Source organism: Ascochyta rabiei, chromosome 19, assembly GCF_004011695.2.
Source record: "Ascochyta rabiei chromosome 19, complete sequence".
NCBI lineage: Eukaryota > Fungi > Ascomycota > Dothideomycetes > Pleosporales > Didymellaceae > Ascochyta > Ascochyta rabiei.
The window spans coordinates 1,021,888-1,048,639 of NC_082423.1; the positions used below are offsets into that span (position 1 = coordinate 1,021,888).

The 26,752-nt window shown below is 54.8% G+C and overlaps 9 protein-coding genes across 9 annotated transcripts, besides 14 other annotated features; 5 read left to right on the plus strand and 4 right to left on the minus strand.

Annotated features, from left to right (window-relative positions):
* Nucleotides 1–198: 198 nt before the first annotated feature.
* EKO05_0010477 (4-carboxymuconolactone decarboxylase) lies at nt 199–666 on the minus strand (the record flags this gene model as incomplete). The annotated part of the gene is made up of 1 exon (XM_038947071.1): nt 199–666. One exon carries the CDS (start codon nt 664–666, stop codon nt 199–201), a length of 468 nt encoding a protein of 155 aa, XP_038794199.1.
* A 275-nt stretch (nt 667–941) lies between these two features.
* EKO05_0010478 (3-hydroxyisobutyrate dehydrogenase) lies at nt 942–1,912 on the minus strand (the record flags this gene model as incomplete). The annotated part of the gene is made up of 2 exons (XM_038943143.2): nt 942–1,703; nt 1,754–1,912. 2 exons carry the CDS (start codon nt 1,910–1,912, stop codon nt 942–944), a joined length of 921 nt encoding a protein of 306 aa, XP_038794198.2.
* A 771-nt stretch (nt 1,913–2,683) lies between these two features.
* Nucleotides 2,684–3,292, plus strand: EKO05_0010479 (uncharacterized protein; the record flags this gene model as incomplete). Its single annotated transcript, XM_038947070.1, has 1 exon — nt 2,684–3,292. One exon carries the CDS (start codon nt 2,684–2,686, stop codon nt 3,290–3,292), a length of 609 nt encoding a protein of 202 aa, XP_038794197.1.
* A 1,440-nt stretch (nt 3,293–4,732) lies between these two features.
* EKO05_0010480 (uncharacterized protein) lies at nt 4,733–6,139 on the plus strand (the record flags this gene model as incomplete). The annotated part of the gene is made up of 1 exon (XM_038947069.1): nt 4,733–6,139. The coding sequence occupies one exon, from the start codon at nt 4,733–4,735 to the stop codon at nt 6,137–6,139; it is 1,407 nt and encodes a 468-aa protein (XP_038794196.1).
* A 330-nt stretch (nt 6,140–6,469) lies between these two features.
* Nucleotides 6,470–6,586: a tandem repeat.
* Nucleotides 6,587–7,504: 918 nt separating this feature from the next.
* EKO05_0010481 (uncharacterized protein) lies at nt 7,505–8,974 on the minus strand (the record flags this gene model as incomplete). The annotated part of the gene is made up of 1 exon (XM_038947068.1): nt 7,505–8,974. One exon carries the CDS (start codon nt 8,972–8,974, stop codon nt 7,505–7,507), a length of 1,470 nt encoding a protein of 489 aa, XP_038794195.1.
* Nucleotides 8,456–8,538: a tandem repeat.
* A 77-nt stretch (nt 8,975–9,051) lies between the features above and the next one.
* Nucleotides 9,052–9,063: a tandem repeat.
* Nucleotides 9,063–9,290: a tandem repeat.
* Nucleotides 9,064–9,090: a tandem repeat.
* Nucleotides 9,091–9,131: a tandem repeat.
* Nucleotides 9,133–9,195: a mobile genetic element.
* Nucleotides 9,228–9,278: a mobile genetic element.
* Nucleotides 9,291–9,439: 149 nt separating the features above from the next.
* EKO05_0010482 ((E3-independent) E2 ubiquitin-conjugating enzyme) lies at nt 9,440–12,610 on the plus strand (the record flags this gene model as incomplete). The annotated part of the gene is made up of 1 exon (XM_038947067.1): nt 9,440–12,610. The coding sequence occupies one exon, from the start codon at nt 9,440–9,442 to the stop codon at nt 12,608–12,610; it is 3,171 nt and encodes a 1,056-aa protein (XP_038794194.1).
* Nucleotides 9,565–9,604: a tandem repeat.
* Nucleotides 9,651–9,712: a tandem repeat.
* Nucleotides 11,598–11,650: a tandem repeat.
* Nucleotides 12,611–12,750: 140 nt separating the features above from the next.
* Nucleotides 12,751–12,796: a tandem repeat.
* A 29-nt stretch (nt 12,797–12,825) lies between these two features.
* Nucleotides 12,826–12,855: a tandem repeat.
* An 889-nt stretch (nt 12,856–13,744) lies between these two features.
* Nucleotides 13,745–13,801: a tandem repeat.
* Nucleotides 13,802–14,692: 891 nt separating this feature from the next.
* On the plus strand, nt 14,693–16,627 carry EKO05_0010483 (uncharacterized protein; the record flags this gene model as incomplete). Its single annotated transcript, XM_038947065.1, has 1 exon — nt 14,693–16,627. One exon carries the CDS (start codon nt 14,693–14,695, stop codon nt 16,625–16,627), a length of 1,935 nt encoding a protein of 644 aa, XP_038794192.1.
* A 2,897-nt stretch (nt 16,628–19,524) lies between these two features.
* EKO05_0010484 (uncharacterized protein) lies at nt 19,525–21,410 on the plus strand (the record flags this gene model as incomplete). Its single annotated transcript, XM_059637761.1, has 3 exons — nt 19,525–19,974; nt 20,023–20,059; nt 20,104–21,410. The coding sequence occupies 3 exons, from the start codon at nt 19,525–19,527 to the stop codon at nt 21,408–21,410; spliced, it is 1,794 nt and encodes a 597-aa protein (XP_059493744.1).
* Nucleotides 21,411–23,307: 1,897 nt separating this feature from the next.
* On the minus strand, nt 23,308–26,752 carry EKO05_0010485 (uncharacterized protein; the record flags this gene model as incomplete). The annotated part of the gene is made up of 8 exons (XM_038943051.1): nt 23,308–25,098; nt 25,152–25,193; nt 25,244–25,337; nt 25,385–25,666; nt 25,718–25,821; nt 25,871–25,953; nt 26,003–26,137; nt 26,185–26,752. The coding sequence occupies 8 exons, from the start codon at nt 26,750–26,752 to the stop codon at nt 23,308–23,310; spliced, it is 3,099 nt and encodes a 1,032-aa protein (XP_038794190.1).

The window sequence follows — 26,752 nt, forward strand, 5'->3', positions numbered from 1 at the left end:
GTATGTTGAGCGGAGTGAGGGTGGACGGTGGGAAGCGTACTTTCCTTGCTGCTTTCAAGATGCCCAGTCGGCTTGGTTGCGGGTGTTTCGGCGGCGAAGAGGGTTTCGTGAGGCCATGTAGCACTTGGGTATGAGAAAGTGGTGTTCGATGGTATATACGGATGTTGATGCTCGGTTTGACTCGACACACCGCGTTGCTCAACCGTTGTTTTTCGCCCTCTCGCTCAGTGAACCCAACTCCCGTGGCATCTCGCCCTTCTCCGCCATGTCGTTGAGCACCTTCTCGGCGGTCTTCATCGCATCCACGCCAGCCGGAACACCGCAGTACGTCGTAGCATGGATGATGGCCTCGCGGATCTCCAGCTCGGACAGCCCGTTGTTCCTCGCGCCGCGGATATGCACCGCCAGCTCAGGGGCACGGTTGAGCGCCATGAGCATCCCGATGTTGATCAAGCTGCGCTGCTTCTTGTCGAGCCCCGGCCGCGTCCATGCGTAGCCCCAGCACCACTCCGTGACGAGCTCCTGCCCGGCTCGCGAGAACTCCGAGGATCCGTTCTCCAGTGCTGTCTTGACGTACTCGTCGCCGACGACGCTTCTTCGCATCTTCAGTCCCTCCTCGAAGAGCTGCTGGTGCATGTCATTGTATTTTGGGTCGTTTGAGGGCATGATGGCGTCTGTTCAGTCGTGAGATGGAAAGAGCAAGGATACTCGTTGGTAGATGAAAATTGCGGTTCAGGATTAATTGATTCTTGCCAAAGACACGAATGCTCACGCCGCTCTTATGGTACGGCCCAAGAATAAGATCCGGAGAGCACCCCGCAGCCGACCTCGGCGTACCCCAGATGCCCCGCCATCCCAACTACACCTCTACGTCATGGTTATACACTACCTCCCTCTTCAACTATCTGGAAATTGACATCTCCGCATCACCGCGTGCGGTTTCAAGAGCTGTCTTGTTTGGACTGCCAGTCCTCTTGACCGCTCAGGTAACGATGCACGACGCGAGAATCGAGGTCTCTACACCGCGGGTCATTCGCAGCGCCATCGTATGTTTCCAAGCCAACTTCCCCCAAGACGTTCTTCGATCCAACACGTCTGGCCATCTCGACTGCTAGACCAAAGTCCTTCCGCATCAGCTGAACTTTGAACCCTTGCTTCCACCCCCCTGAAGACGGGGCGTCCGGGTATACGTGTGGCACAGGACAGAACTTGTCGCAGATGGTGTTTTGTGCCGTGCCAGCAGCATACACTTTCGCCAGCGTCCGTGGATCCAGTCCCGATCGCATGCCCATATCGAAGGCCTCGGAGCATGCAATTGCAATGATCCCCGATAGGTAGTTGTTCGATAGCTTCGCAGCGAGTCCGAGGGATGGGCCACCGCAGGGTATCACTTGCCTGCCCATGAGCTGCATCAACTGCGTCAAGCTGCCATAGTTTGGGTCGATCTCTGCACAGCCCAGGAATATCGCGATGGTGCCTTTGATGGCTCCCACCACACCTCCGCTGACTGGTGAGTCGTAGAATGAAGCTGAAGGGAAGTTCTGGGCAATGTGCTCTTTTACTTCCAGGTTCGTTGCTGTGTCAATCGTCGAACAGTCGACAAGCAGTTTGTTTGAGATGTCGGAGCTGCAGATGCCGTTCTTCCGGTCAAGATATACGATGCGGACGTGCGAGCCTTCCGGGACCATGGTCAGAATGGTGTCCTAATCTGTCAGCAATCTGGAGCGTATTCATCGACTGGCGCACGACATACCACGTGTTGCGCCACGTCTTTGGCGCTCTTCCCTTTGAACACTCGGTCCGGATACGCTGCGCAAACCTCGTCCACGACTTGCTCGACAACATCAAAAACCCATATACGGGACTCTTTGGGCAGCTTGTTCGCTAGATGCTCGAGCATGGGCTTACCCATAGCTCCAAGCCCGATAAATCCGAGAGTTCTGAACTTTACGGAGTCTGTCACGGTGTTTGGTGAATGCAACCCTGTGATGGGGTTTGTGATTCTGCTTGCTCTGCTTGTGTAGATGTGCAACAAACAGCCAGGAGCAGATTCAGCACGATGACGAACTTACCATACGCCACCTCTTACGGAAGCACTCACAGCAGGCTAGTGAGCGGGGTAAGGTATTCCAACTTCGGCAATACAGCTTGGCCAGCGTGCCTGTATCCATGATATTTGACCGCAGACATTTGAATAGATAAGTCTTGCCTCTATCACCTCTTCTTGCTGAGTGTGTTAGCATAATTCCTGTTTACCTTCGACTGCTCACATTGTTACAAAGTCATTAATCATGACCCAGAATACATCTCCAGTGGCATCGGCTACAGTATCCGTGCATGCTCTGTCATGCGGTCACTTCAATCTACCCGAACACCAGTTCATCAAGCTTTTTTCATCGTTAGAAGCATGTAGAACGGTCCCGTCTCTGGCTTTCCTTATACAGCATACAGACAGCAGCACAGGCAGGTTGACTCGGATTATGTTCGATCTCGGCTTGAGGGGAGATCTTGCACGATCTCCACTGCTTATCCAGAAGCACATTGAGAACAGAAGACCCATATGTACCGATCCAGATGTGACGAAGAATCTCGTTAGAGGCGGACTGACTCCAGGGGATATCGACTACGTAATCTACTCGCACGTCAGTTTACGTTGTCTTCTTCTTGAATAGTGATTGAGACCATGCAGGTTCACTGGGATCATGTAGGCGAGCCCCGCAAATTTCCCACCTCTACTTTCGTCGTCGGTCATGGAGCACTCTCACTCTTAGCTGGCACTTCCCCCAAGTTTCGCGGAAGCCCCTCTTTCTTCGAACCCGATCTACTACCCCCAGGACGCAGCATCGAGCTTTCCAACCCCCGGGCGCACGCAGAGAAGCAGGATTCCGCCGTGGCGCAAGGCACGCTGAGCTTCGGCGGCCCAAGGCTTGCCCACGGAATACTCCCACAGATTCTCGATCTGTTCAACGATGGCTCGCTCCTCATCTTCAACGCTCCGGGTCATCTCCCGGGGCACATCAACATACTTTCCCGAACCGCAGACGGCCGTCGAGTCTATCTGGGTGGCGATTCGTGTCATGACCGGCGACTGCTGACTGGCGTAAAGGAGATTGGGGAGTGGACCGACGCCAAAGGGCACGTGTGCTGCATCCATGCTGACCGTGAGGAAGCGGGGGAGACGATCCGGCGGACGAGAATGCTGGAGCAGGAGGGTGTGGAGGTTATCATTGCGCACGATGATGAGTGGGAGGATAACCCTGCGAATAAGACTAGGTTCTTTGGAGCTGGGTGACGGTTGGTCTGGATCTGGAGCTGTAAAGAACGACTCGCATAGGATTCCTTCGATGAAGGTATCGAGCAATCAGAAACGGTGGTGGTCAAAGAGAGCCTGCGGACAGGAATAGAGCGGCGAGTCAGAGGTTAGCATCTGCAGTTGTTGCAATTGTTACATTTACCACGGGTACAGCCTAAGCTAAGGTCTGTACAGCGCATGTTCTGTAAAGGGTCGCTTATGTATAGCTGCTGTGCCATCCGTTGAAGCGGTGTTTTGGCAGATATGCGCTCTGCCTTGGTTGACTACTCAAGACTATTCTCAGCATCTCGACTGGTATCGAGATAGCAGTCGCAGCAGACTCCAATTCTGTGCTGATTGTTCTTGAAAGCGAGAACGAGCCAGAAGCCTCAGAAGCCCCAGCCACGATGGCGAAAGTCGTAACGAAGTGCGGTGCCAGTAACTTACGTCATGTTCCTTGGTGTGCATGTGTTTGCTCTATGATCGCCCCGTGCTGATACCACCGAAGAACTGCACCTTTCGAGCAGCATGGAGTATTGGGTCAGACGTGTCAGTACCACGCCCTGTCCACGCTTTGTCATCTGCAAGACTGCATTCCAGCCTTGGCTCTTTCGAAACACACCGATATACGCGTGCAGAGCGCGGCACGCGACACTATTACCGTGGCAAACCGCCTCAGACCGAGCGTGTTTCCTTCGGTCAACATCGGGGTCCAACCCTGCATGGTCGAACGATCAACCAGCGCAGTCGAACCATGCCCAGCCACTCCATGTGTCGCAGCATTGAAGGTCGCAGCTCGGAGAAAGGTACGTAATCCCAACGCGGAAAGTGCAACGCTGCGGCCAAGAACGGCCAAGACTACACTTCTAGGGGTCAAGCGAGAGATTAAATAAAGAATCAACGACAAACAAAATCCACTTCGAGGCAACGAATTTGCTAAGAGATTTCTTCCAAGCATCGTTCCTTGGCCAGCCATGCCGTCCTCGGCCTAGCAACCTCGTCTGCGCTGCTTCTTCGGGAAAAGCTGCCGCGATGCATCACAGGGGTCTGCATGTCTAGTCAGGCCCAAAGCTTCTCGAAGGCTTCTCGTTACAGCACGAAATCGTCGTGAGCTCCAAGTGAGGCCGACCACGAGACGCTCAGACTGCGCGAAGCCTGCCCGGTATGCCGACCTGTGCGCTCGTCTCCACGGGCAGAGATAACGGTATCTGTTATGTCAATTCCATTACTCCGGTAGGCCTTGCGGGGAACCTGCTCAGATGTATATGTACCATGGGGCACCTGTAACCATGGGGAGGGAGGCAGATTATCTGCTTTGCTGCTCCGTCTCGAGTTCTCGAGTCCCTTGGTCCCCTAGTCTCCGCTACCGGCCAATTTCACACAGAGTACCTGCATTATTTGAACCTGCAGTCTCATCACACCGACTCTGCATCTCCCATCATGTCCGACCACATCACCGGAGCCCCCAAGCACGAGAAGAACTACGAGAGCTCTGACAACATGGCCGACAACAACAACATGTTCGGCGAGGGCGAGGTCTACGACTCCCAGCGGATGAAGCAGATCGCAGCAGATGGCAACGCCCATTTCCACCGCCTGGGCTGGAAACGCCTCGCGGTTGTCACCATCGTCGAGGCTATCGCTCTCGGCGCTCTTTCCCTGCCTCAGGCATATGCAACCCTCGGCATGTTCGCTGGTGTCTTCCTCACAATCACGCTTGGCTGCATCGCCATCTTCACCAGCTACATTGTCGGCCAGGTCAAGCTGAAGTACCCAGAAATCGCATCGTACGCTGACGCTGGACGCCTGCTTCTCGGACGCTTCGGTTACGAACTGTTTGGTGCTGCGCTTGTTCTCGAGCTGGTCATGGTTGTCGGTTCGCACGCTCTGACTGGAAGCATTGCGCTCATCAACATCAACGGCGGCCACGTCTGCTCCATCGTCTTCTCCGCCGTCTCTGCTGTTATCCTCCTGATCCTCGCCATCCCGCCCTCGTTCTCAGAGGTCGCCATCTTAGGTTACATCGATTTCGCCTCTATTCTCATCGCCATCGGCATCACCATCATCGCGACTGGCATCCAGGCGGGCGACCACGCGGGTGGGATGTCGGCCGTCGACTGGTCGGCATGGCCCAAGGACGACCTCAGTTTTTCCGAGGCCTTTGTCGCCGTCTCCAACGTCATCTTCGCCTTCAGTTTCGCCATTGGGCAGTTCTCCTTTATGGACGAGATGCACACTCCCCAGGACTACATGAAGAGTATCTGGGCGTCCGGCACCATCCAGATCTGCATCTACACCCTCACCGGCGCTCTCTGCTACGCCTTCATCGGCTCGAGCGTCGAGTCCCCCGCGCTTCTGTCCGCCGGCCCTCTAATCTCGAAGATTGCATTTGGTATCGCCCTGCCCGTCATCTTCATCTCGGGATCCATCAACACGACCGTCGCGCTGCGCTACATCCACGGGCGCATGTTCAAGAACTCAGTCCTGCGCTACATCAACACGGTCGCAGGATGGGCGTCCTGGATCGTGCTCGTCGTCATCTTCACCATCATCGCGTGGATCATCGCCGAAGCCATCCCCATCTTCTCCGACCTGCTGTCCCTGGCCTCGGCGCTCTTCGTCTCCGGCTTCTCCTTCTACATTCCCGCCGTGATGTGGTTCTGCCTGCTGCGCACCGGCAGCCCGTTCGCGCGCGAGAACCTCGCCATGAGCGCCGCGTGCCTGTTGGCGTTTGTCGTCGGCATCGTCACGCTGGGTGCGGGCTCGTACGCCACGATTGCCGACATCATCAAGCTCACCACAAACGGTAGCGCACACAGTCCCTTCACCTGCCGTTCACAGAATTAGCCTAGTACAAATCGAAGTAGAGCGCAGCTCCTTCCGTAATGCATAATGCCCCCCTCTTCCAACTCCCTTTCCAACTTCCCGTCCAACCACCGTGTTCTGCATGGACAGTGCTGAAACTGGGCTCGGTCTGACGTCGACGTCACCTCAAGCAGCTCCCACTGTCTTGGCACGTGCATGTAACGTCCGTTTAAAACACACTGCTTATTATCATCTCATCATCTCATCTCAACACGTGCTTTACCTTGACTTCCATCTTAATCACCATTGATTTCACCTCTAGGTGTCCTTTACCTGTGCGGTGTTGTACCATCTCGCACATGAGATATAAGTGAGAAAGAGAGAGAAAGAGAGAGAAAGAGAGAGAAAGAGAGAGAAAGAGAGAGAAAGAGAGAGAAAGAGAGAGAAAGAGAGAGAAAGAGAGAGAAAGAGAAGAGAAAGAGAAGAGAATATCATAGTAACTATTCTAGCGCTAGACTAGCTTATAACCGAATTACGCAGTCTGATAAAAGAAGAGGTAGAGGTAGAGGTAGAGTTGGTGCTATATAGCGTAAGCGTACAAGGCTGTATTTAGCTATAAACAGACTCTAGAGTCTAGACTTGCTGCGTAGGCACTAGGTAGTGTTGTACAGGTAATCTTATTAGGTAAGCTTATTAAATAAGCTTAATAAACAAGTATAGAAGAGAGAAGAAGAGAGAAGAAGAGGTTAGAAGAGCACGTAGTAGAAAGCCACAGGGCGTTGGAGCACGAAGAAGAGATCTAGGGTGTTGAGTTGTTGGCAAATTGTGCTGTGCGGCGCAATCGCCACCTGCAGAACTCTGCCTGTTGTAGACTGTGCTAACGCTGAAGTCGAGCGATACTTGGCATGTGAGGGATGAGAGGAGTGAGGTGATTGCATTGTATGTTTTCTATTTCTAACAGCAGGCGGCGGTTTGGGTGGTGGTCTTGTTGGTAGCGCTCGGGAGCGGAATTGTGCGGTTGCTGGGATGGCTCTGGCGATCAATGGCTTGCTTGGTATTCTGTCTGTTGAGATGTTGTTGGTAGCTGCCATTGGTATGCCTCCCTCTGTGCACTTTTCTGCCCCGGCAGCTTCCCTCGTGCCGTTGTATGCGTGCTGAGAGGCTGCGCCCATGCTGGCTCAATACGCGCGTATTGTCTTGATGACGGCTGGGCTGGTGCCTCTCGGGGCTGCTGTGCGGGATAGGTAGTTATGGGGCTTCTCTTCGAGCGTGTACGAGTGCTGCTGCCCACTCTCACGCCTCTGCAACGCGTCTGATGTGGTCGTTTCATTCGGCACAGCCGCGAGAGCCAGCCACTTTTGACAACATCTCGCCATTGCAGGTTGGGACGAAATTCCTGCTGCTAGATCATTTGAGCGGGCTGACGACTCTCTCCACGGGACTGCTCGTCCTGCCAGTGCCTACCCCCGAGGCTAGTAGTTCCAGCCTGGAAGCCTGCACGCGGTGCTTCTTCATGACGTCCACCCACTCTTCCTCTGTCTCCTGTGCCTCGGAAGTTGCGTCGTCCTGGTTTTCCAGCTCGGCCTTGAGATCCTCCTCGAGCAGAGCGATCATCATGCTGAAGTCTCCGCCAAGCCTGCCGAGCGAGCCAGCGCAGTACAAGACCTGGGTCAGCAGCGAGTCTCTGGCTGAGCGATCTCGGACATTTGGAAGGTACGCGCGCAATGTATCGAAGAGCATCTCTACGAGGTGCAAGGGGAAGGTCGCCAGCGCCGAGGGTATGGGCTGCAGTGGGTTTGCTTCGGCCACGGGCTTGACGGCAGGCGCAGCGTCGTCGGCGGCGGGCGCAGGCAGCGCTGATGGGAAGATGCTCTTGTACATGGAGATGACGGCGAAACTCTGCTCACGAAAGACTTCGAGGTACTTTTTCAGGTACTTTTCGGTTTGTTGGCCGACCGACCAGCCTCGGTCGATGTTTGCGTTTGCGCCCAGGCGTCGGTCGGTCTCGTGGTCTGCGAGCTCGCGTAGAGGGTCGAGGGCACCCAGCATCGACTCTAGACAGGCCAGCCTGCATACGAGGAAGAGAGCACCCACGCTGCCCTCACCACTGCCGATGCCCGTCTGCTTGGTGGGCCAGGCTTCGTCGAGCTCGGGCGCGACACGTCTCAGCCAGCCGACGGTGCGCATGGCAGCTGCTAGCTTGATGCCTTGCGACTGCAGAGAGGCGATGAGGTTCGTGGTCATGGTCTTCATCTCTTGCTCTGCCTGGCGGGCGAGGGAGGCGACCAGCTGCGAGGCGGGGTACAGCGTGTGCAGACGCTTGATGTGGGCGTGGAGGTCCAAGGCCGAGGCGTAGTTGGCGTTGGAGGCGAGGGAGCTGGTGGCAGAGGCAGCGTGGGTGGCGGCGGCGGCTGACGAGGAGATGGCGGACGACAGCAGCGTTGGCAGGTCCAGCACGTCGGCCACGCGGTCGATGTTCCTGGACAGCAGCATGGCCTTTCGCCGTCTGTCCAGCAGGGGGCTGTGCGCGCTCTTGCCGTACTTGTCTGCGAACTGCTGGGCGGCCGTCTCGAGCCGGGGCAGCGCTGCGTGGACCGTCGCTGCCTCCTGGGCGATGTGGGGGAGGACGTGGCCGAGGTGCAGCAGGTGGTCGGCCGAGGCGATGATGGGCCTGTGGGAGCGTTTGGCGAGGGCCTGCAGGGCGCGCAGGACCGACTGCGCGCTCTGCGAGAGCGACTGCGGCTCCGAGGACGTGAGGGCGTCGAGCGGGAGCGTCGTCAGCCGGGCGAGGTACGTGTTGGTGACGGCATCGGGGGACGAGGGCGGTGCATGGGCGTCGAGGTAGGGGGTCAGCAGCTCGTAGAGGGGGTCTGCCATGACGGCGAGTCGTCACGTGTGGGGGAGGTGTGCTGCAACGGCGGCGAGTCGTCACGTGTGGGGGAGGTATGCTGCAACGTCGCCGTCACTGTTGTTGTTACTGTTGTTGTTGCTGTCGCCGTCACTTGGCCGTCACTTGGCCGTCGCTGTCGTCGTCACTGTTGCTGTTACTGTTGCTGTTACTGTTGCTGTTACTGTTGCTGTTACTGTTGCTGTTGCTGTCGCCGTCACTTGGCCGTCGCTGTCGTCGTCACTGTTGCTGTTACTGTTGCTGTTACTGTTGCTGTTACTGTTACTGTCGCCGTCACTTTGCCGTCACTTCGCCGTCACGGCCACGGTCCGCGACGTCTGTGCGGGCAAGACGGAGGTGACGGGGAAGGCGCGGCATCCCTGCACGCGCTAAGCCCTGTGCGCGGGCAGCGACGCGACTTCACATGCACCACGGCGTGCGGAGCGTCGTCTGCCATGGATGGCCAAAAGCCCCGTGCTGACCAAGACTCGCCCTCGCCGCCCGCCCGCGAACCCACCGCCGACCACGACTGTGGCCTCGTCCACGGCTTTCTCTCGCGCCTGTTCCAGGATCGCTTCCTCGCCAGCAGCCCCGCCGCCGCCGCCGCCCCACCACCGGCGAACAATCTCGTCCCCTTCTTCTCCGCCGCCAGCGTCTTCGCCTCGCCCCAAGCCCACGCCCACGCCCACGCCCGCGCCCACGCCCACGCCCACGCCCGCGCCCCCGCCGCCCTCGCAGCCCCCGTGACCGGTCGCAGCAGCCCCCCGGCCCCGGCTGCCCCAATGCAGCGCACCCACCATGTCGTCTTCTGCGTCGAGGACACGGTCGGCCTCAGGGACGACAAGTACACCGTCGGCGTCGTCGACCGCTCCTTCACCGACGTCGACACGCACGAGCCCCGCCCCCAGCGCGACTACGGCGAGGACATCGAGCGCCACCCCGACGTGCCCCTCGCCGAGTTCCACAAATTCATGAAGACGGGCATCCCGCCCCGCGGCACCGTCCTGGTCTCGTGGCAGACGCAGCTCAGGACCGAGCTCATCCCAGAGGCCGCCCTGCAGCTGCTCGACCGCGCCCTGTATGTCGGCGATGTCGTCAAGCGCCGCGCCGAGGACCACATGAGCGGCACCGTCATCGGCACAACCGCCGTCTGCACCCTGTTCCCCGCCTCGCTCTTCCACAGCGGCCACATCACGCAGGCCACCACCGACGACCTCTCCATCCGCAACGTGCCCGCCAACGAGCTCCTCAACGTCCACGAATACGTCCAAGGCGCCATCGTCGTCTACCGCGACTGGGTCGGCCGCATCGAGAACGTCTACGACCAGGTCGCCATCAAGCTGTCCAACAACTCGGTCGTCGTCGTCGAGGACCCGGCCGAGCTCGAGCACGACGAGGTCACCGTGGCCGTCGAGCGCCTCAGCGTCGGCGACACCGTAAAGACCAAAAAGGGCAATCTGCGCCGAGGCCTGTGGAGATACGGCGCCTTCGACCCCAACGTCAAGCCCGAGGGCATCGTCGTCGAGACAAGACCGATCGAAGTCGACGTGCAGTGGTTGGCGAGGAGCATCGCCGCCACAGACACCCAGTACGCCGCCGAAGAGCCACCGGCCAACCTGGGCCGAGACGAGTTGGAGAGCGCCAGCTTCTACCGATACGATGCCTCGGCTGGCGCCGCCTCCACCCTTCCCCTCTCGCCCAACGGCACAGATCGCGCCTACCATGTCGCCGACGTAGCCGTCGGCGACCGTGTGCGCTTCAAGGATCTTTCGGCCGCCGCGCTCAAGTACGACGGCACCCACACCCTACCCAACGGCTACCCCCAGGGCAAGCTCACCCGCTTACCCCGCACCGACACGCTCGGATACGACATGAACGTCTTCCTCGTCATGCAGACCCACACACGGGTGACGGTGCAGTGGCAAGACCTGACCATCACCGAAGACGTGAGCTCGTCACTCATACCGGATCCGAATGTCGAGGACGACGACGAGGTCTGGCCGGCAGAGGTCATCTGCAGCAAGGAGGACAAGGCTGCTGCCTCTGATGTCGGCCAGTGGATGAAGGAGCCGCTGAAGGTGGGCATTGTCCAGGCAGTCAAGTCACGCGACCGGATAGCCAGCGTCCGCTGGTTCAAAAACCACGACATCAAGTTCTTCGGCGCCGACCTGCTGCGGCCTGCAACCACGGGTGAGCTGTCCGAGACGGCAGAGGACGTCAGCCTGTACGACATATATTCCTCCCCTGCCCTGACACGACGACGAGGCGACTTCGTCCTGATCCATCCCTCCGGCGTGCAGGGGGACCTCTCCCATGTCAGCGGGCCCGATTGGTTTGGTGAGGTCGTTGATCTCGGCCTCGACGGCAGAGTCACAGTCCGCCTCGGCGCTGCGAAGCCCGTCACCGACATTCGAGTCGTGTATGAAAAGGTCACGCTGGCGTACAGCAGCGACATGGATAACGAATTCCTCAACACGCAGGAGCTGGATGGCGACTCCATCGAAGATTCCGAGGAAGACATGTCTGACTTTGACTCGGCCTCTTTCAACGAGATGTGGATCGAGTACGAAGGCATGGAGGGCGAGCCACCGGTGGGAGACGAGGCGGACTGGTCGACCGAGGATGAGGAAGAGGCAGAAGAAGAGGACGACGACGACGACGACACGTCCATGCCTGATCTCGAACCGACAGACGGCGTGGACACGTCCAAAACAACGCCAGACCCTGCAAACTCAGCCTCGACGGATTCGACAAACGACGCTGCGGCGCGAGAGGAGACCACGGAAACGGTCACAGACGCACTGGCACCGTTCCTCATCCTCGACACTCCCCCTCCATCGAGCCACCACTACCTGCAAAACACATCAGCCTCCTCATCGGCGTTCATGCGCCGCATTGCGAAAGAACACAAGATCTTGCGGAATTCTCTACCGCCCAACATCTTTGTCCGCACCTGGGACTCGCGTCTTGACCTCATTCGAGTTCTCATTATTGGCCCAAGCGACACACCATACGAGTACGCACCTTTTGTCATCGACTTCCATCTCGGCTCCTCGTACCCGCAAACACCGCCCGAAGCCTTCTTCCACAGCTGGACAAGCGGCAACGGTCCCGTCAACCCCAACCTGTACGAGGACGGGAAGATCTGCCTTAGCCTGTTAGGCACGTGGCACACCGACGAGCGCAACGAGAGCTGGAGCCCAGCCAAAAGTACCCTTCTACAGGTCCTCGTGTCCATCATGGGCCTGGTGCTCGTCAAAGACCCCTACTACAACGAAGCCGGCTACGACGTTCAACGCGCCGCGCCCGAAACCCGACTCAGCTCCGCCCTCTACACGGAACGCGCATACTTCCGCGCCCGCGCCTTCATCACCCACGCCCTCAGCAACGAAGTCGCGCCTTTCACACAAGAACTGCAGTACCTGTACCGCAGCGACGCACCAGACGCGCCACGTCTGCTCGACAAAGCCATTGAAGCTGCCAACGACGTCGTCCAGCGCAGCTCTGCCGCCGGCGAGGCAGGCGAGCGCGATGGGCTGCGAACTGTGAGTCTCGGCGCTGTCGTTATGCTGAAGCGACAGGTAGAAAAGCTAGAAGCGCTTAGACAGGGGAGTACGTCGACGTAGATTCGTGCTGTAGACATACCAGCAAGGCATGGCGTTCGTACATCACACGTCTCCGAGTCAAACGTTTGACTTTCGCATCGCATCTAGTAGCACCGTTACCTTCTCTCCGCTCCGTTTGGATTCGTCGCGTGCTGCGTGCGTGCATTGTACTGCATCACACTGTATTGCATTGCACCGCATGCGCTGATATGTTGTAATACCCATCTCATACTACTACCACCACCACCACCACCACCACCACCACCGCTGCTCATCTCCACTACACTGCTCTATGCTTGTTTGGTGATTGAACTTCACCAACTTGACTCCCACGCACCGAATGCTGTGCCGAAAGGTCGGCAGGCACCCTCCCCACACTGCACGATGCGCCGAACGTCGATCGCTGTGCTGTGCCAGTGCACATTTGCAAACAAGGCACTGTTCCGCACGGCACGATCCTCTTCCTCCCTACGCGCTGTAGGGGGATTTACAGCCTCTGAAGCGGGGAGAGAAAACACTACTGTACTCTGCACAATGACTCCATCCACACCAAATCCATAACTCCAATCCAACTATTTGCTTCCCGTCCCATCGCTTCCTCCCCACAACGCCAAACTGCCCCATCACACCACCCACAGCCGGGATTTCCACGCGCCTGGAATTCCTCGCCTGCTGCCGCCTATACAACGCCTCCAATCCGCTCTCCGCACCCTTCCCATCATCACCTCCCTTCAGCACCTCACCAATCTCCTCAACGCGTTCGTGGATCGGGAAGATGGCATACACCGCGAGCGCCGCAGCCCAGTGTGTCCACCTCGCCGCCTCCTGCGGGTCCGAGGCGCGAATGCGTGAGGAGCGTGGTGAGCAGGAGCGAGACCCCCAGGAGTCGGGATCAGGGCTGGAGGTACTGGACGCCCCCGGTTGCGGTGCGGGTGAATTGGGATACGGCGAGGTGGGGTGGGAGGTGGGTCGTTAGGGGGAGCATCCAGAGGGAGGGGTACGATGAGAGACTTGGAGAGGGTCAGTGGGTGGGGAGGTCGATGGGGGAGGTCGATGGGCGAGGTCGATGGGGGAGGGGGAGAAGGCAGTCAGGACCGGAAAACCCGCGACTCCAAGTTTCCGAGTTTCTCCTGGGATGCGTGGAGAGCAGAGCGCACTGCATCGGACTGGGCTGCATCGGACTGCATCGGACTGGACTGGACTGGACTGGACCAGACGTACCGCCCGATCAAGACTAGCAGATCTCACGACTGTGGATTGGCGAGCCTACACTAAGAACGTGAATGTATCGACGTGCCTCCTCGCTGCAATGGACTCAACAGCTCTAAACAACAACCAAACAGACCCACAAAGCCGCTGAAACCCTGCGCATCATCACGCGTCTGTGCTACATTCACCAGGCATCCGAAACGACACAAGACACCGCGCCCCACGGCCCATGTGGCGTAGGCGGTATCTCTTGCTACTGCGTATACACTTGTGCAAGCACTAGGTACAAGCCCCCGGGGCTGAGGATCTAGCCTTGAAAGCTTGCGTTTTTTTATAACAACTTTGAGCGCCGGAACCTGTTTGCGCAAACATGGGGGTTGGCTGGATGGGACGTTTGTCATGTCCCGCGGGTTGACGCTCGGGTTGTAGTAGGGACACAAACTCAGTGCTGAGAGGTAGGAGACGTCTATGCGTTTCTTGGACTTGAGTATGAGTTTCTTGGTCTTGAGTGTGAGTTTCTTGGACTTGAGTGTGAGTTTCTTGGACTTGAGTGTGAGTTTCTTGGACTTGGGGGCGGGTATGGTGGAGGTTGCGGATGCAGAGGGTTGCAGGTGGGATGGGTGCATGTCAGCGTTGTGTCCAAGGGGGGGGGGAGGAAGGCCAAGTTCGAGCGGTGGGCACCCGTGGTGTTGAGTAAAGGGTTGCTGTGCTTTTTGTGTCCGTGCTTGTACCCGTGGCTGCCTTGAGCGAGGTCAAGAGTGTGGCTTGCAGCTGCATACACCCCTGTTGTTGTAGCGAAGAGGCGCAGCTGACATGCCTGTGCTTACAATATCCAGCCTGACCCCACCTACCTCTCATCTTCTCTAACTTCGCTTTGTCTCATACTCGCCAGAAATGTACACGCGGTGGGAGAAGGGGAAAGGACGAGAAGAGGACTCCGATTCGCTTTTCGAATCATCATCCGAAGAATCTAGTGTAGGATCAGACAGCACGGAGGCTTGGTCGCCAATTTACAGCCCACTCCCAGACGGCGACTACATCAGGCTGCTTATTCTACAACCCGGAGACTACGACGACGATATCGAATGTGAGCTGAAAGTGCAAACTCACAGACGTTCGAAGAACAAGTACGCAGCGATATCGTATGTTTGGGGGGATCCTACCGACACGATCGATATCGAATGCAACCATCACCCTGTCCCCATTACCAGGAATCTTGCAGACGCGCTGCGGCAGTTTCGTCATCCTCGAACTATCAGGAAACTATGGGCCGACGCGCTTTGTATCAACCAACGGGACGTCACAGAGAAAAGCATCCAGGTCGGACGGATGGGGAGAGTTTTTCAAAACGCCGTGAAAGTGTTGGTCTGGCTGGGAGCTGACCGGGAGGACATTGCCAAAGACTGTTTCCAGATGATCAAGGACACAAACGACTACCTTGATGAGCAGTTCATACAGTCTGGCCGTTACTACGCGTCTATGCCGAGATTGAGAGCACCGTACCCCATACCAGTAGACAAGAAGAGTTGGCTGAGGGTGGGTGCACTGCTGAGTCTGTCCTGGTTCGACCGTGTGTGGACTGTACAGGAGTGTGCGCTAGCAAAAGAGTGCCACATGTTCTGGGGGGCCCACCGTATCGACATTGCCGATGTTTTTGAAATCTCACTGTGGTGTCGCGAGAATGTCGATCTGCACATGCTCCTGGAGATGCACGGTCTGGGGTACTGTGGCAACCTAAGGACACCGTTCGAGAAAATACATTGCTTGTATGGGCGTGGTCACGGATGGCAAAGCTCGAAACCAGTTTTGTCCTACGAGACGGAACTACGCTTCAATTCGACATTCATAGCTGTATTGAACACGGGGAAAAGCTTCCAAGCGGCGGACCCCCGCGACCACGTCTTTGCCTTCCTCGATTGCCCGCCCGCAAAGGACGAGCAAGGGCGTTCGATCATACAAGCAGACTACTCCATGTCTCTGGAGCAAGTCTGGCATAATGTCGCGCGTACATTGGTAAAACACCCCGGAGAAGGGCCGTGGATGCTCAGCGCTGTACAACATGGGGATAGGGATGTCATCGTTGATTCTAGCCGGCCCTCATGGATCCCGTATTGGAACATGTACCATAATCGACCCATGCTGGCAGACCCAGTCTTTACATACGAGGCAGGCGGCCCAGTAAACACCTTCCTCGCGACCCCTCGAAGAGGACACACCCTTGAGATAGCTGGCTTCCTCTTTGACGAGATTGTGTGGAGGTCAGATCGTTTCGAGCTGGGCGAGTTCACATTGCACCAGTTTCAAGAGCAAGAGAAATATCTAGTCCAGGAGCCATTCGTCGACAAGCTCTGGAGAGAAGCGAAGCTAGCCGCTGAGAAGTTGGGTCTCACACTGGACGAAGAAGCTTTTATGATGACTTTGGCAATGGAAGAGGCGGACATAACTGGTTGGTTTGGAGACTACCGGGGTTTATTCCAGGCTTATTGTGAAGTGGTGCGCGCAGAGTACAGAGGGTTGAATGCATTGGATAGCCAGTCTCCTGTTGACGAAGCGATGCTCTCAAAAGCGGTTCGGTGTATGGATTACCTGAATGCATCCACCAGGGACAACTGCCTCTTCTTAATGCGCAATGGAAGAGTCGGACTTGCATCAGGGGCGGTCACAGAGGTCGGCGACCTGTGTTGCGTTTTCTCTGGAGTCAGCGTGCCTTTCCTTTTGACACCAGCTGCTAATCGTTGGCACAAACTTGTGTCCGAGTGCTTCGTCTACGGAGCCATGAGCGGCCAGTTGCTGCTTGAGTACGAAGCCGGTCCCATTTTCCTTGAATGAGCGTTGCAATACGTCTTCTACACCCCACTTCCGGCTTCTTTGCTAGGAGTCATGGCCGGAGAGTCTATTCTACATGCAGGTTTCTACTGGATTGAATGGGGCATTTTCGGCTCATACCGTGTCGCTGTAGAGCAACCGTTCTTTCAACTAGTAATAAGGACGAAGCCACCCCGATGAAGTTCGCTACCATCAGAACGCAGGGCCATCAAGTATCAAGACAATGTGCTGAGGCCCGGGATCTAGACGCTTCGACGAGATCTGGATGCACGAGGGACAGCATGACACTTCCGCAATCCTGCAACTCCTCATCATCAGTATGGGTTTAGGCATCAGTGCGCTGTTGAGGGGACTTTGACTGCTAAGTGAGCCATCAATATGAAAGCAGAGGGTCTTCGTGTTGAGGTGGTCATCCATTGTGCTCATGTGTTGAGGGAGTGGTAGATATGTCGAAAAGCGGTTGCTCACGAGATGGGTTGTGAACATCGGAGATCCATAGTATAGTCTCAAATTAGGACTAGATTACACGAATGCAAACTGTCTTTGTGCTGATGCTAAGTTCAGCCAAGACGGCGTCAAGATTATCAACGCGGTGGTGTCGCCGCCCTTTGCTTCTCGGTTTATCTCCACATACTCATAGCGCAGCAACGATGGATAAGCCTAATGGAATGCAACTAGCGCTAGCGAATTGTTTCTCTGCTCATATCTCCGCGTCCCATATAAATTTGGAGTGAAGAATGGCAGAACAGACGCCAATGAGTATGACAGCAAACGACTCGCGGTGCTTGCTAACACACCAGTCACTGTCATAACAGAGAGCATTCTAGAGGATATACCACGCATTGTAAGCGATCCATGGTCTTTTGTGCCCATACAGATCTGACATTGCCACAGTGAGGAGTGAGGCAAACACCATACCGGGCAAGTACGACGATAACATTGTCTTCAACAGTTGCGGCAGCGCGATTCTAAACCTCAACAATTGCGGCAACGTGGCTACTAGCCCTAACAACTGCACTGTGACTGTGGCAGCACGACATCCCACTGCAGCGACTGCGGCAGCATGATTTTCAACCGTGATAGTTGCGGCAGCACAGTTTCCGACTATGCTTGAAAGCCCGGTTCCTCAGAAAAGGGAATTCCACTGGGCACAGGGCGTAAAGTGTGTTGTTGACTAAAGACGCTATCTCCCTGACTGCATTGCGACAGAGCGGGTTTGAGATTAGTTGCGATAGCTTACTGTTCTGCAGACGGCCGTCGGCAGAAGGTTGCGAGAATGACAAGAACAGTACTTGCCTGCGTCATTTTCCTCGCTGCTAAATTGCACAATACGCAAGCGCCGAGATGAGCGCGAAAAGCTTCACATCGAGATCCGAGAGCGTCCTTTCAAAGCCCGAAATCTGAGTGTCATCTTGGTCACACCATCATGGCACGATGAAGGTATTGTTTGGGCCCAGGTGCCCTGGTCTGTACGACGGGAGACGATACAGTGGCTGCCGGCTCAACCGTGTCGCATTCATTATATCGGAAAGCCGTGGCTCCTAATTTAATGTGACAGCGATAGGGTCCACGGTAACCTAGCCTGTATGCATGATGCCGCACATTTGCATGCACAACGCCATATCGAGGGAGTGGGCATCGTTCGGCTCTTCACGCTCGTGTGCTTCCAGCTCGCTGGGCGAGCCCTACACATCGCAGAACGACACCATTCGTCTATGAGCATCCCAATTGTACCCTTCGCGAGTATCTCAAGCGTCTCGTCACAGCTTAAACTATGAGCCTTTTGGCTACGCAAGCGGTTATACCCAAGCAGCAAGTCGATTTGTATCGTATCATAAGATCAGTCGAGCCCGCTAAAAGCCCCAGGTATAATTGCTTTGCGCACTGTGGTTCAAGACAGCAATGAAAACGCCCCGCTGCCATTGAGGGTGACGAAAGCGAGGGTTGAAGGCTCTGACCTCGATTCTCGGTTTGACGACCTGGCCGGCTTCCAGCTCCTTCGTTGTCAGAGACGCAAATGCTGTGTGCCACAACATGAGTCTTACCAAACCCAGCAGCTCTTTCGGGACAATTGAGAAATCTGAATCTGACTCTCAGCGGATAAAACGGCCAAAAGAAAAATTGAGTCGGGCTTTCGCCATCAAGATAACGGCTCTTTCCGTACAATAGAAATATCTGCTCGTGGCGATATTGCGGTTCAGCAATCTGATTGAAGTTGGCCTAATTGGCAAGAAAAGAACAGTTTCACGCTAAGCCATATTGGGTAAGACGTCTGCTGCCTGCCTCGTGGCAATGGGCTCCGTCGTTCCTGAATTGTCAAATCGTGCATCAATGACCGCTCGATTCGAGACGTTGATACAAAAGCAATGAGCCACCAGCGTTGGCACCGCGATCCACGTTGGTGCGCAAAAGTTCTGCGGCTGCAGTGTATCCGAAAGTCCCGAGATTCTGTATCAACTTGACAATTTCCTACAGCTCCGTCCAATATCCCTTCCCGGCCTCATCTTAAGCACTAAACTACGAAACTTGAGGCGAAGCGAAGCAGATCTCGAGAAATTAGTGTCCGGGGAGTTTGCTGCGATTGCGGATTGGACCGTTCGCCCGAACGGGTCGTTTGCACATCTATCCTAATCCCGCCAATTCAGCGGAGCGACGCTAGGACGGCTCAACCCCAACGGCGCGAACTCTATCGCTAAGCGGATACCCTGCACATGCACATGCTGGCTTCCGCACGGAATCCTTCGTGTGTGCAGCAGAGCCATTGCGTCTGCCAACTTGCATTGTAAGAGGCAGTCTTCCGCTGTCACGATCGGATCTGGAGGACTGCATGATCGATTCTCGTTGGGCATGTTGATCGTTGCAAATGTGCGACCAGTGAATACCCGCGAATTCATCCTAAGATGAGATTGGCTGAAACGATGGTTTACTTTTGGCAGAAGGAAGATCGCTGCAGCCTTGACAGTGTTCGCCCCTGTAAGATATTCACCCGCACATGTAGTGGTTGTTACCCCCATCAGCCACAGTGCACTTATGACAGGCACTCCCCAGCTTCGGACGCCCTTAGTTTCTCAATTATTGTCTTCGTCTTCCTTGCGAGGGTATTGACTGTGCAGCACCACACTTCGATCTCGACCTTCAAGATGCCAGGAGGCATTCACACTCCTATAGAGGTGATTCTGAAATGGCCTACACCGAACTACGTCAACCCTGTTACCAGACCGGACACCATGCTCCTGGTTGCATGCGTATGTGGTCCCATAACCTTCGCCATGTTGATGGCCAGACTATGGGTCAGGATCTTCCACCAACGCAACCCAGGCTGGGATGACTGGCTGGTGGTTGCCGGCACTGTATGTTCTCTCTATACTCTTCTCCATGATGTTGCTGATAGCTTCGAGATTCCCACCATCGCTTGTACGGTCATTCTTCCGCTTGGTGAGTTTGTTCCATCATTCTTAGTCACATCTAACATCAAGCAGCAGCTCGCAGTGGATTCGATCGACACCTCTGGGACTTAGACATTTTTCACAACCCTGAGCAGATTGTGGTCGCGCGAAAATACGTTCTTGCCATTTTATGCATTTTTTGCACCGCATCCGGTTTGATCAAGATCTCCATCCTCCTATTTTACCGTCGCCTGTCCGACCGAGTTGTCTCCAAGCGGTTTCGAAGTGCAACTTGGCTTACGATCGGATTCATCGCCGGGTCGACCATCGCGCTGACCATCGCACCCATTTTCGGTTGTGACCCAATCTCAGCGTTTTGGGACCAAGTAAACTACAGCAAACTGATCAAGGGGTACAAATATAGCTGCTTTGACGAAGGCGCAGACGTCTTCTCTGCGACGGTCATTTCTACAGTCCAGGACTTGATTACTGCCGTTCTGCCGACGTTCCTTTACTGGAACCTTCGCATCCCCATACGTCAGAAGATTGCCCTGTTTGGCATATTCGCTCTTGGATACGGTGTAGCTGCTCTAGGAGCTCTGCGTGCCTACTACAGCTGGCAGATTTACTACAGTACTTACGATGTGACCTGGGTTTCCTGGGACATGTTCCTTATCACGATGCTTGAGCTGCACGTTGGTTTGTTTTGTGCCAATGCACCTACACTGAAAGTTTTCTTCAAATACTTCTTCCACGACAAGCTCACTTCGAGCATCAAGAAATCAATCGGATCTGGTCAAGGTGGTTTGAAGAATAGCGAGCTCTCTGGCACACTGTCCAGCAAATCGTCAGCGGGCATACTCAAGGAGAAAGTATCGATATTTTTCTCGAAGAGTACCAGCACACACGGTTATCTGTCGGAGCCTCACGAAGATGTCTCAGTGGATGTACATGGCGGAGTCCAAGTTAGAAGGGAGGTTCACATTGCTCATTCTCCAGCGCTCACCATCGGCACTCAACCCACTCGACGCGAATTGCGCGAATCCACGGACACAACCGACATGATATGTGCTCAATACTACGATGATATTGAGTTGGGTCGCTATACCACAGGTCGTAAATCGCATGCTTCGAATCTACAGTCTCAAGGTGTCCTGGAAGACGTAGATATCGAAGCGCTGCCCGCTATGCCACAGAAACCCAGGTCGCCACGATCGATGAGACCCTTCATGGCTTTCCACCAGGCACCCCCATCACGGTCGTCAGCAAATTCGGTATGGCCAGCTTGGCCATTACCAGCAACTATTGCAGAAGAGGTACACGACAACGCACCTGGATCGCATCTATCCCCTTCGCGGAACGCTAGCACGAGTACGCCACAATGGCAAAACTGGACTTGACCTCGAACAGGCTTTCGAAGTTTAAGCAAGGGCCATTATGCATATTTCAGAGGCTATCTGGCAACACTGGGATATACTCTCGCCACCTCCCACACCAGGCGCATCCGTGCACCTCCACTGCATGACTCATGGCACGACTTAGGTTCACGGCTAGGCCTACACTAGGTATCGGTCCCAGCCACTCCAAATTGACGCGACAAATCATGAGCCTGAAATCTCGGGTCAATGGCTACTGCCGATGATAACACATGCTGCATCCAATACTAGTCGGACAACTACACATGAGTATAGTTTAGGTTCTGATACACAGCGAAGCCAAACTGAGACTCTCGTTGTCTTCGTATCAGTTCGACGATTAACACCCAACTTTCTGCTTTTGAGATGGGATCGCAACTTGTTCTCTGCACAGCTACTTCCTGTCCGCGCAGCATTTTCAGCGTTAAGATACCATGTACAATTATTGTCACGCAAACGAACAAACCAAAAGGTCTTCAATCGATCCACTTCATTCTGCCAACCTTCCATTCCGAAAATAACACGACGGCTTCCTCGATGAGCCCTTTCTAAGCTCATTCCAGCTGGGTCTTGGATGACGACACTACGCGTCTGCACGTGTCGGGAATTTCAGTTGCACCATCACGCTCATGTTCCATTCGCGGCTGTTGATCTCACGGGTTCAGTGGGGCTCGTTAAAGATCCATGAAGCATATATAGATGAGTTGATTTCTATAGTCATCGGCTGAGCCAGTACCTTGTCGCCGAAGTGAGAGTGAAGGTTTCAGTGAACCCGTCCTCGAGATTGCCCTTGGAGAGAAATCTTCCTGTCGCTGTGTAGCCAGTGTAGCCACTGCTAGGGAAGCTTGTTGTAAGCGAATTAGGTTGATTTGCAAGAAGTCTTGTGTGCATGAGCCCCCGTTCGTAGCTGGGTTCAGAATGTTCTGTCTTGGAGAAGTTCGGCATTTTCAGATCGTCATCTATTTTCTGGCTTCCCCTGTACGCATCAGCGCTGCAATTTGGACGTGCCACCTCCAAAGACCACACTGGGAGCTTGAGCAAGCAAGGCTTCGCCCCGGCGAACATTGGTGATCGGCTCGGCTCTTGATAGTTGACTTGACACCTGCACAAGGTCAGGATTGGTGCGCTCGGGTGAATTCGGCGACAGATGATCGTTGCGTCCGGTTTGTGTTGTAGTATTACTCTGGTGTTGGTACTGGTTCTCGCAGACGTGGGGGAGTGGGGCGAGTCGGGGCGTCTGGCGCCGAGAATGCATCCGCCACGTGCTTGTCACCTTCACCTCGCTTACAAGGGGGGTGCCTGAACGGAGTAGAAGTACGAGCCGCTTGCACTGAGCATCTAGTGATCTTTTACAAAAAGAAGACCCTGGCTGCAGCAAATCGTATTTCTACTCCGTTCAGGCACCCCCCTTGTACCATTTACCGTGACATCTCCCCGGCGCGCTTGCAAGATCAGCAGTGGCGACTTCGATGCAGGGTTCATTGCAGTGCTACCCCGATGTATGTGTTTGTGAGAATGTATGCTGCTTGGGTAACGTACCTCGGAAAGATGCAGGCCGAAGCTGCGGTGTAGATCAGTGGAGTAGGTGTATAGAGCTTGCGGTGAAACTCTTGCACAACAAATACAATCCCGTTCAGGCGCAGGTGGCCCTTCTCAGCATCCCCATTTAAAGTCAAGTACAATGCCATCGTGTTTATGGGTAATTCGAGCGCCGCGCTAACCCGTCGGTCAGAGTATTGGAAGCGTGAGTGGGAAGTGTACGAATAGCTTTATTGAAAGTCATGTTCGTATTCGTCTCTCGTGTGTATCTGAAATCATTTCAAAGATTATGCTCATGCAGCTCGTGATCGCCAAAATGACCGCCAGACTTTTCGCAAATATGCTAAGAATCAAAAATCGCTCCATACGCTGGGATGCCACGTTTCTCCATGTCATAAACGACCTGCTGCGTGAATCGCTTATTGCTGATGACCAGTACCGCCTCAGCACCGCTCTCTTTATACAGTCTATATGTCAATAGACTCATGTCAGGCTTTCCTGACTCTCGCGTGTTGTAAATGACCGCATTTGGGTCTCGCCGACGGACGTCTGCAACGATGGACCTACCAAACGTCTTCTCGTGGTTTGGTGCTGTCCAGAGAATGCGCATAGCGATTTGGTGATATGGGAATATAGAGAGGCATGGGCCGATGCCGGATCCTGTCGCCACCACTACCACGCTCTTGAAAAGAGTAGCGATACGTAGGACACCGCAGGTAGGGATACCTCGTCGCCAGATATGTGTCGGTGCATTGTCGATAGCGCGACCTGTGAAATCGCCAGCACGGCTGACGATTACCGAGTATCCTTTCCCATTGCTGTCTAGGTTGTTGCCACGCGCATTGGTGATGGTAGCGAATCCATGCCAGTCGCTGAGTGGGCGTTCGGCGAGACGGACACCCTGACCTGGAGCGACCTCCGAATCGAAGTGTAGACGGACAGCATGGGAGGACAGAACCTCAGATCGGACAGGAACACGGCGAAGGAAAAGCCACGGGAAGATGATTGCTAGCGATGCCGCTGCGATCAGCCATATCGATGGATTGCGAAGATAGGCCCCCGACGTGGACTGACCAGATCCGCGGCTCAGGTCCTTGGTAGAAAGGCCGACCAGTACCCAATAGAGAATGAGCACCGTCCAGCCGCCAAAACGGTGTAAGTTCTCCCATAGGTCATGGTATCTATTGCGGAGAAATGGATGCGAAAGTACGGTCATTGAAAGAAGTAACGCCAGAATTAGGTAGGTCAAGACTGTTGGAGCCAGCGTAATAGCTCGCGCATTTGCGTCTTTGGCGAGGTCAATGCTTGCACCGACCACAAAGGCGATGAACCAGATTACTGCGGCAATAGCACAACCGACGTGTATACCACCAACGTGATAAACATTCGCGCAGATGCGACGTACTGCCAGTGGCATCCAGGTAGGGACCGAGGAAAACACAGTAAAGAGGAGGTTGATCACTGGCTCCGAACGTATTAGGATTGAAGCGCAGAGGTTCGCTGCTGTGGCTGTTGCGACGTATGACAGAGGGTAGTGTTGGTCTTTGATGCCACGATTCAGAATCCAGCATGCCACCCCGATGTTCACAGCGACGATCGGGATAAGAAACCAGCGATATGCGATTAGCCCGCGGTGGCGTAACCAATGTCCAGTGGGTGATCCATTGGCCTCTGGTAGAATAGCTAGTATATCGTCTGCGTTTGTGCTTCCGGATGAAGAGCTGAGATGTGAAGTCTTGCATCGCACTCCTTTCTCGAGATCGATGTCGTGGATAGAAGTTCGAGAAGACTCTTGCTTGATGACAGGAAGTGGCACCACAACTTCTTGGCGAGCGACCAGATCGTCGAAAGCTGAATCCACTCGTTGATGGTTGGGCTTCGCAGGCTTGACGTCTGTTGCAGGAAGGCTGAGTTCCGCCGCAATTGCCTTCAGCTGCGCCTTGTCCACCTTTCCGTTAGGGTTCAAAGGAACGGTATCGACTCGGATCCAGCGCTCGGGTACTGAGTAGTATGGCAGGTGTTTCCGGACGAAAACATCGAGTCCATTCTCACTAATGGGCGTCAATGATGTATAGAAGCCATGCAGAATGCCGTCAATCACAAGAGAAGTTGCTTGCGTTATGCCCTCGAATTGCTGCGATAGGTTAGACAGAGAACTAAAGCAACGCTGTAGCTACTGCAGCTTACCTCAAGAACCGCTGTAACACCATCGAGTTCGACACGGAAGCCCTGAGCAGGTCAGTCATATGCATTGGCAACCACCGCCAAGCAAAACGTACCTTGATCTTCACTTGATCATCCATGCGTCCGAACGAGTCCAACGAGCCATCAGCTCTCCAACACACAACATTGCCAAAGTTGTACATTGTGGTGCTAGATTACAATCAGTGCTACCCAAAGTGGTAAAGTGTATGGCTTACCCGTCGTTTGAAAATCTATCGGCTTGGAATTTCTCGGCCGTTGTGAGAGGCAAATTGATATAGCCTTTGGAAACGCCCGCACCACCGACCCACAGGGTCCCTCTCTGGCCAACGGGAACAGGATTTCCTGTATCATCGAGGATATAGCATGTGGTATTTGGCAGTGGCCGACCGATGGAGAGGGGCTCTCCTATCACGTGTTGATGCGCAGAGAACAGAAAGACTTCTGTCGAGCCAAGAAGGTTATAAAAACTACGACCTTGAGCCCAATCGTCTGCGAGACTGATGACCAAGTCAGTGTATTGGTCGCAGTTAGTTGCAAGATGCACTTACGATTGTGGACATGCTTCTCCTGCGACGACGACCGTCTTGATGTTTGAGTAGCTTTGTTGCTGATACTTCGAGAGGATGGATGGGGTAGAAATCAAAGTGTCGATCTAGACCTGATCAGTGGATATCAGAATTGAGGAATGTTACCAGACCGACCTGCTTGAGTGTGGCGTTCCAATCAGAACCTCGAAGGTAAAGAGTACCTCCATTGACAAGAGAACCAAGCATCTCCCATGCGCCTGCGTATTGATGAGTAACGTGATTGTTGTTTGAAACATTACCACTTACCCATAGCAAAAGAGATGCTCAGCACTTGAGCAACCTTGGAGCCGACGGTGATTCGTAATCTCCCAGGTTCCAGTAGCAATGCGTTCGTCATGGTGCCATGTTTGACATCCACACCTTTCGGTACGCCGGTACTTCCTGAGCCCAGTCAGCCAATGTTTAGGCAACAGCCAAGAAGGACTCACCTGAGGTGTACATGGCATAGATTCCATCGTTAGGGGATACCTTGATGCAAGGTCTGAGGGGAGAATAAAATGCTCCTGTATCCATGCCCAACTCCAGTATGATGGCTTCCTTGCGTGCGAACTGCCTTACCTTATCCCAGTACTTGGATAGGCAGAGGATGAAACGAGCTTCTGTGTCCTCAAAGATGTGCTGCAGTGCATGGTTCGAGGCGACTCCTCCATCGATTGGTACGTACTGACACCCGGCTTTCAAGATGGCAAGGATACCAATGAGCATCTCCAGTGACCGTTGTACTACGAGACATACTCGTTGCTTTGGTCGAAGACCTGAGCCTATGAGGTGGTGTGCAAGACGATTGGCAGCGAGATCCAACTGGTGATATGTGATTTCCCGGTCCCCGTGTATGGCAGCCACGACTGTAGGATATGCGTCAACGATGCTTTCGAAAGCTTGGTGCACAGTGTTGTGAGGAACAGGAAGCCTCGGGCCTTGTCCAAACCGCGAGACAAGGTCTTGGTCTTCTGGTGTCAGTCCAGACAGGTTGCTGAGTTGTAACTGCCCCTCCAT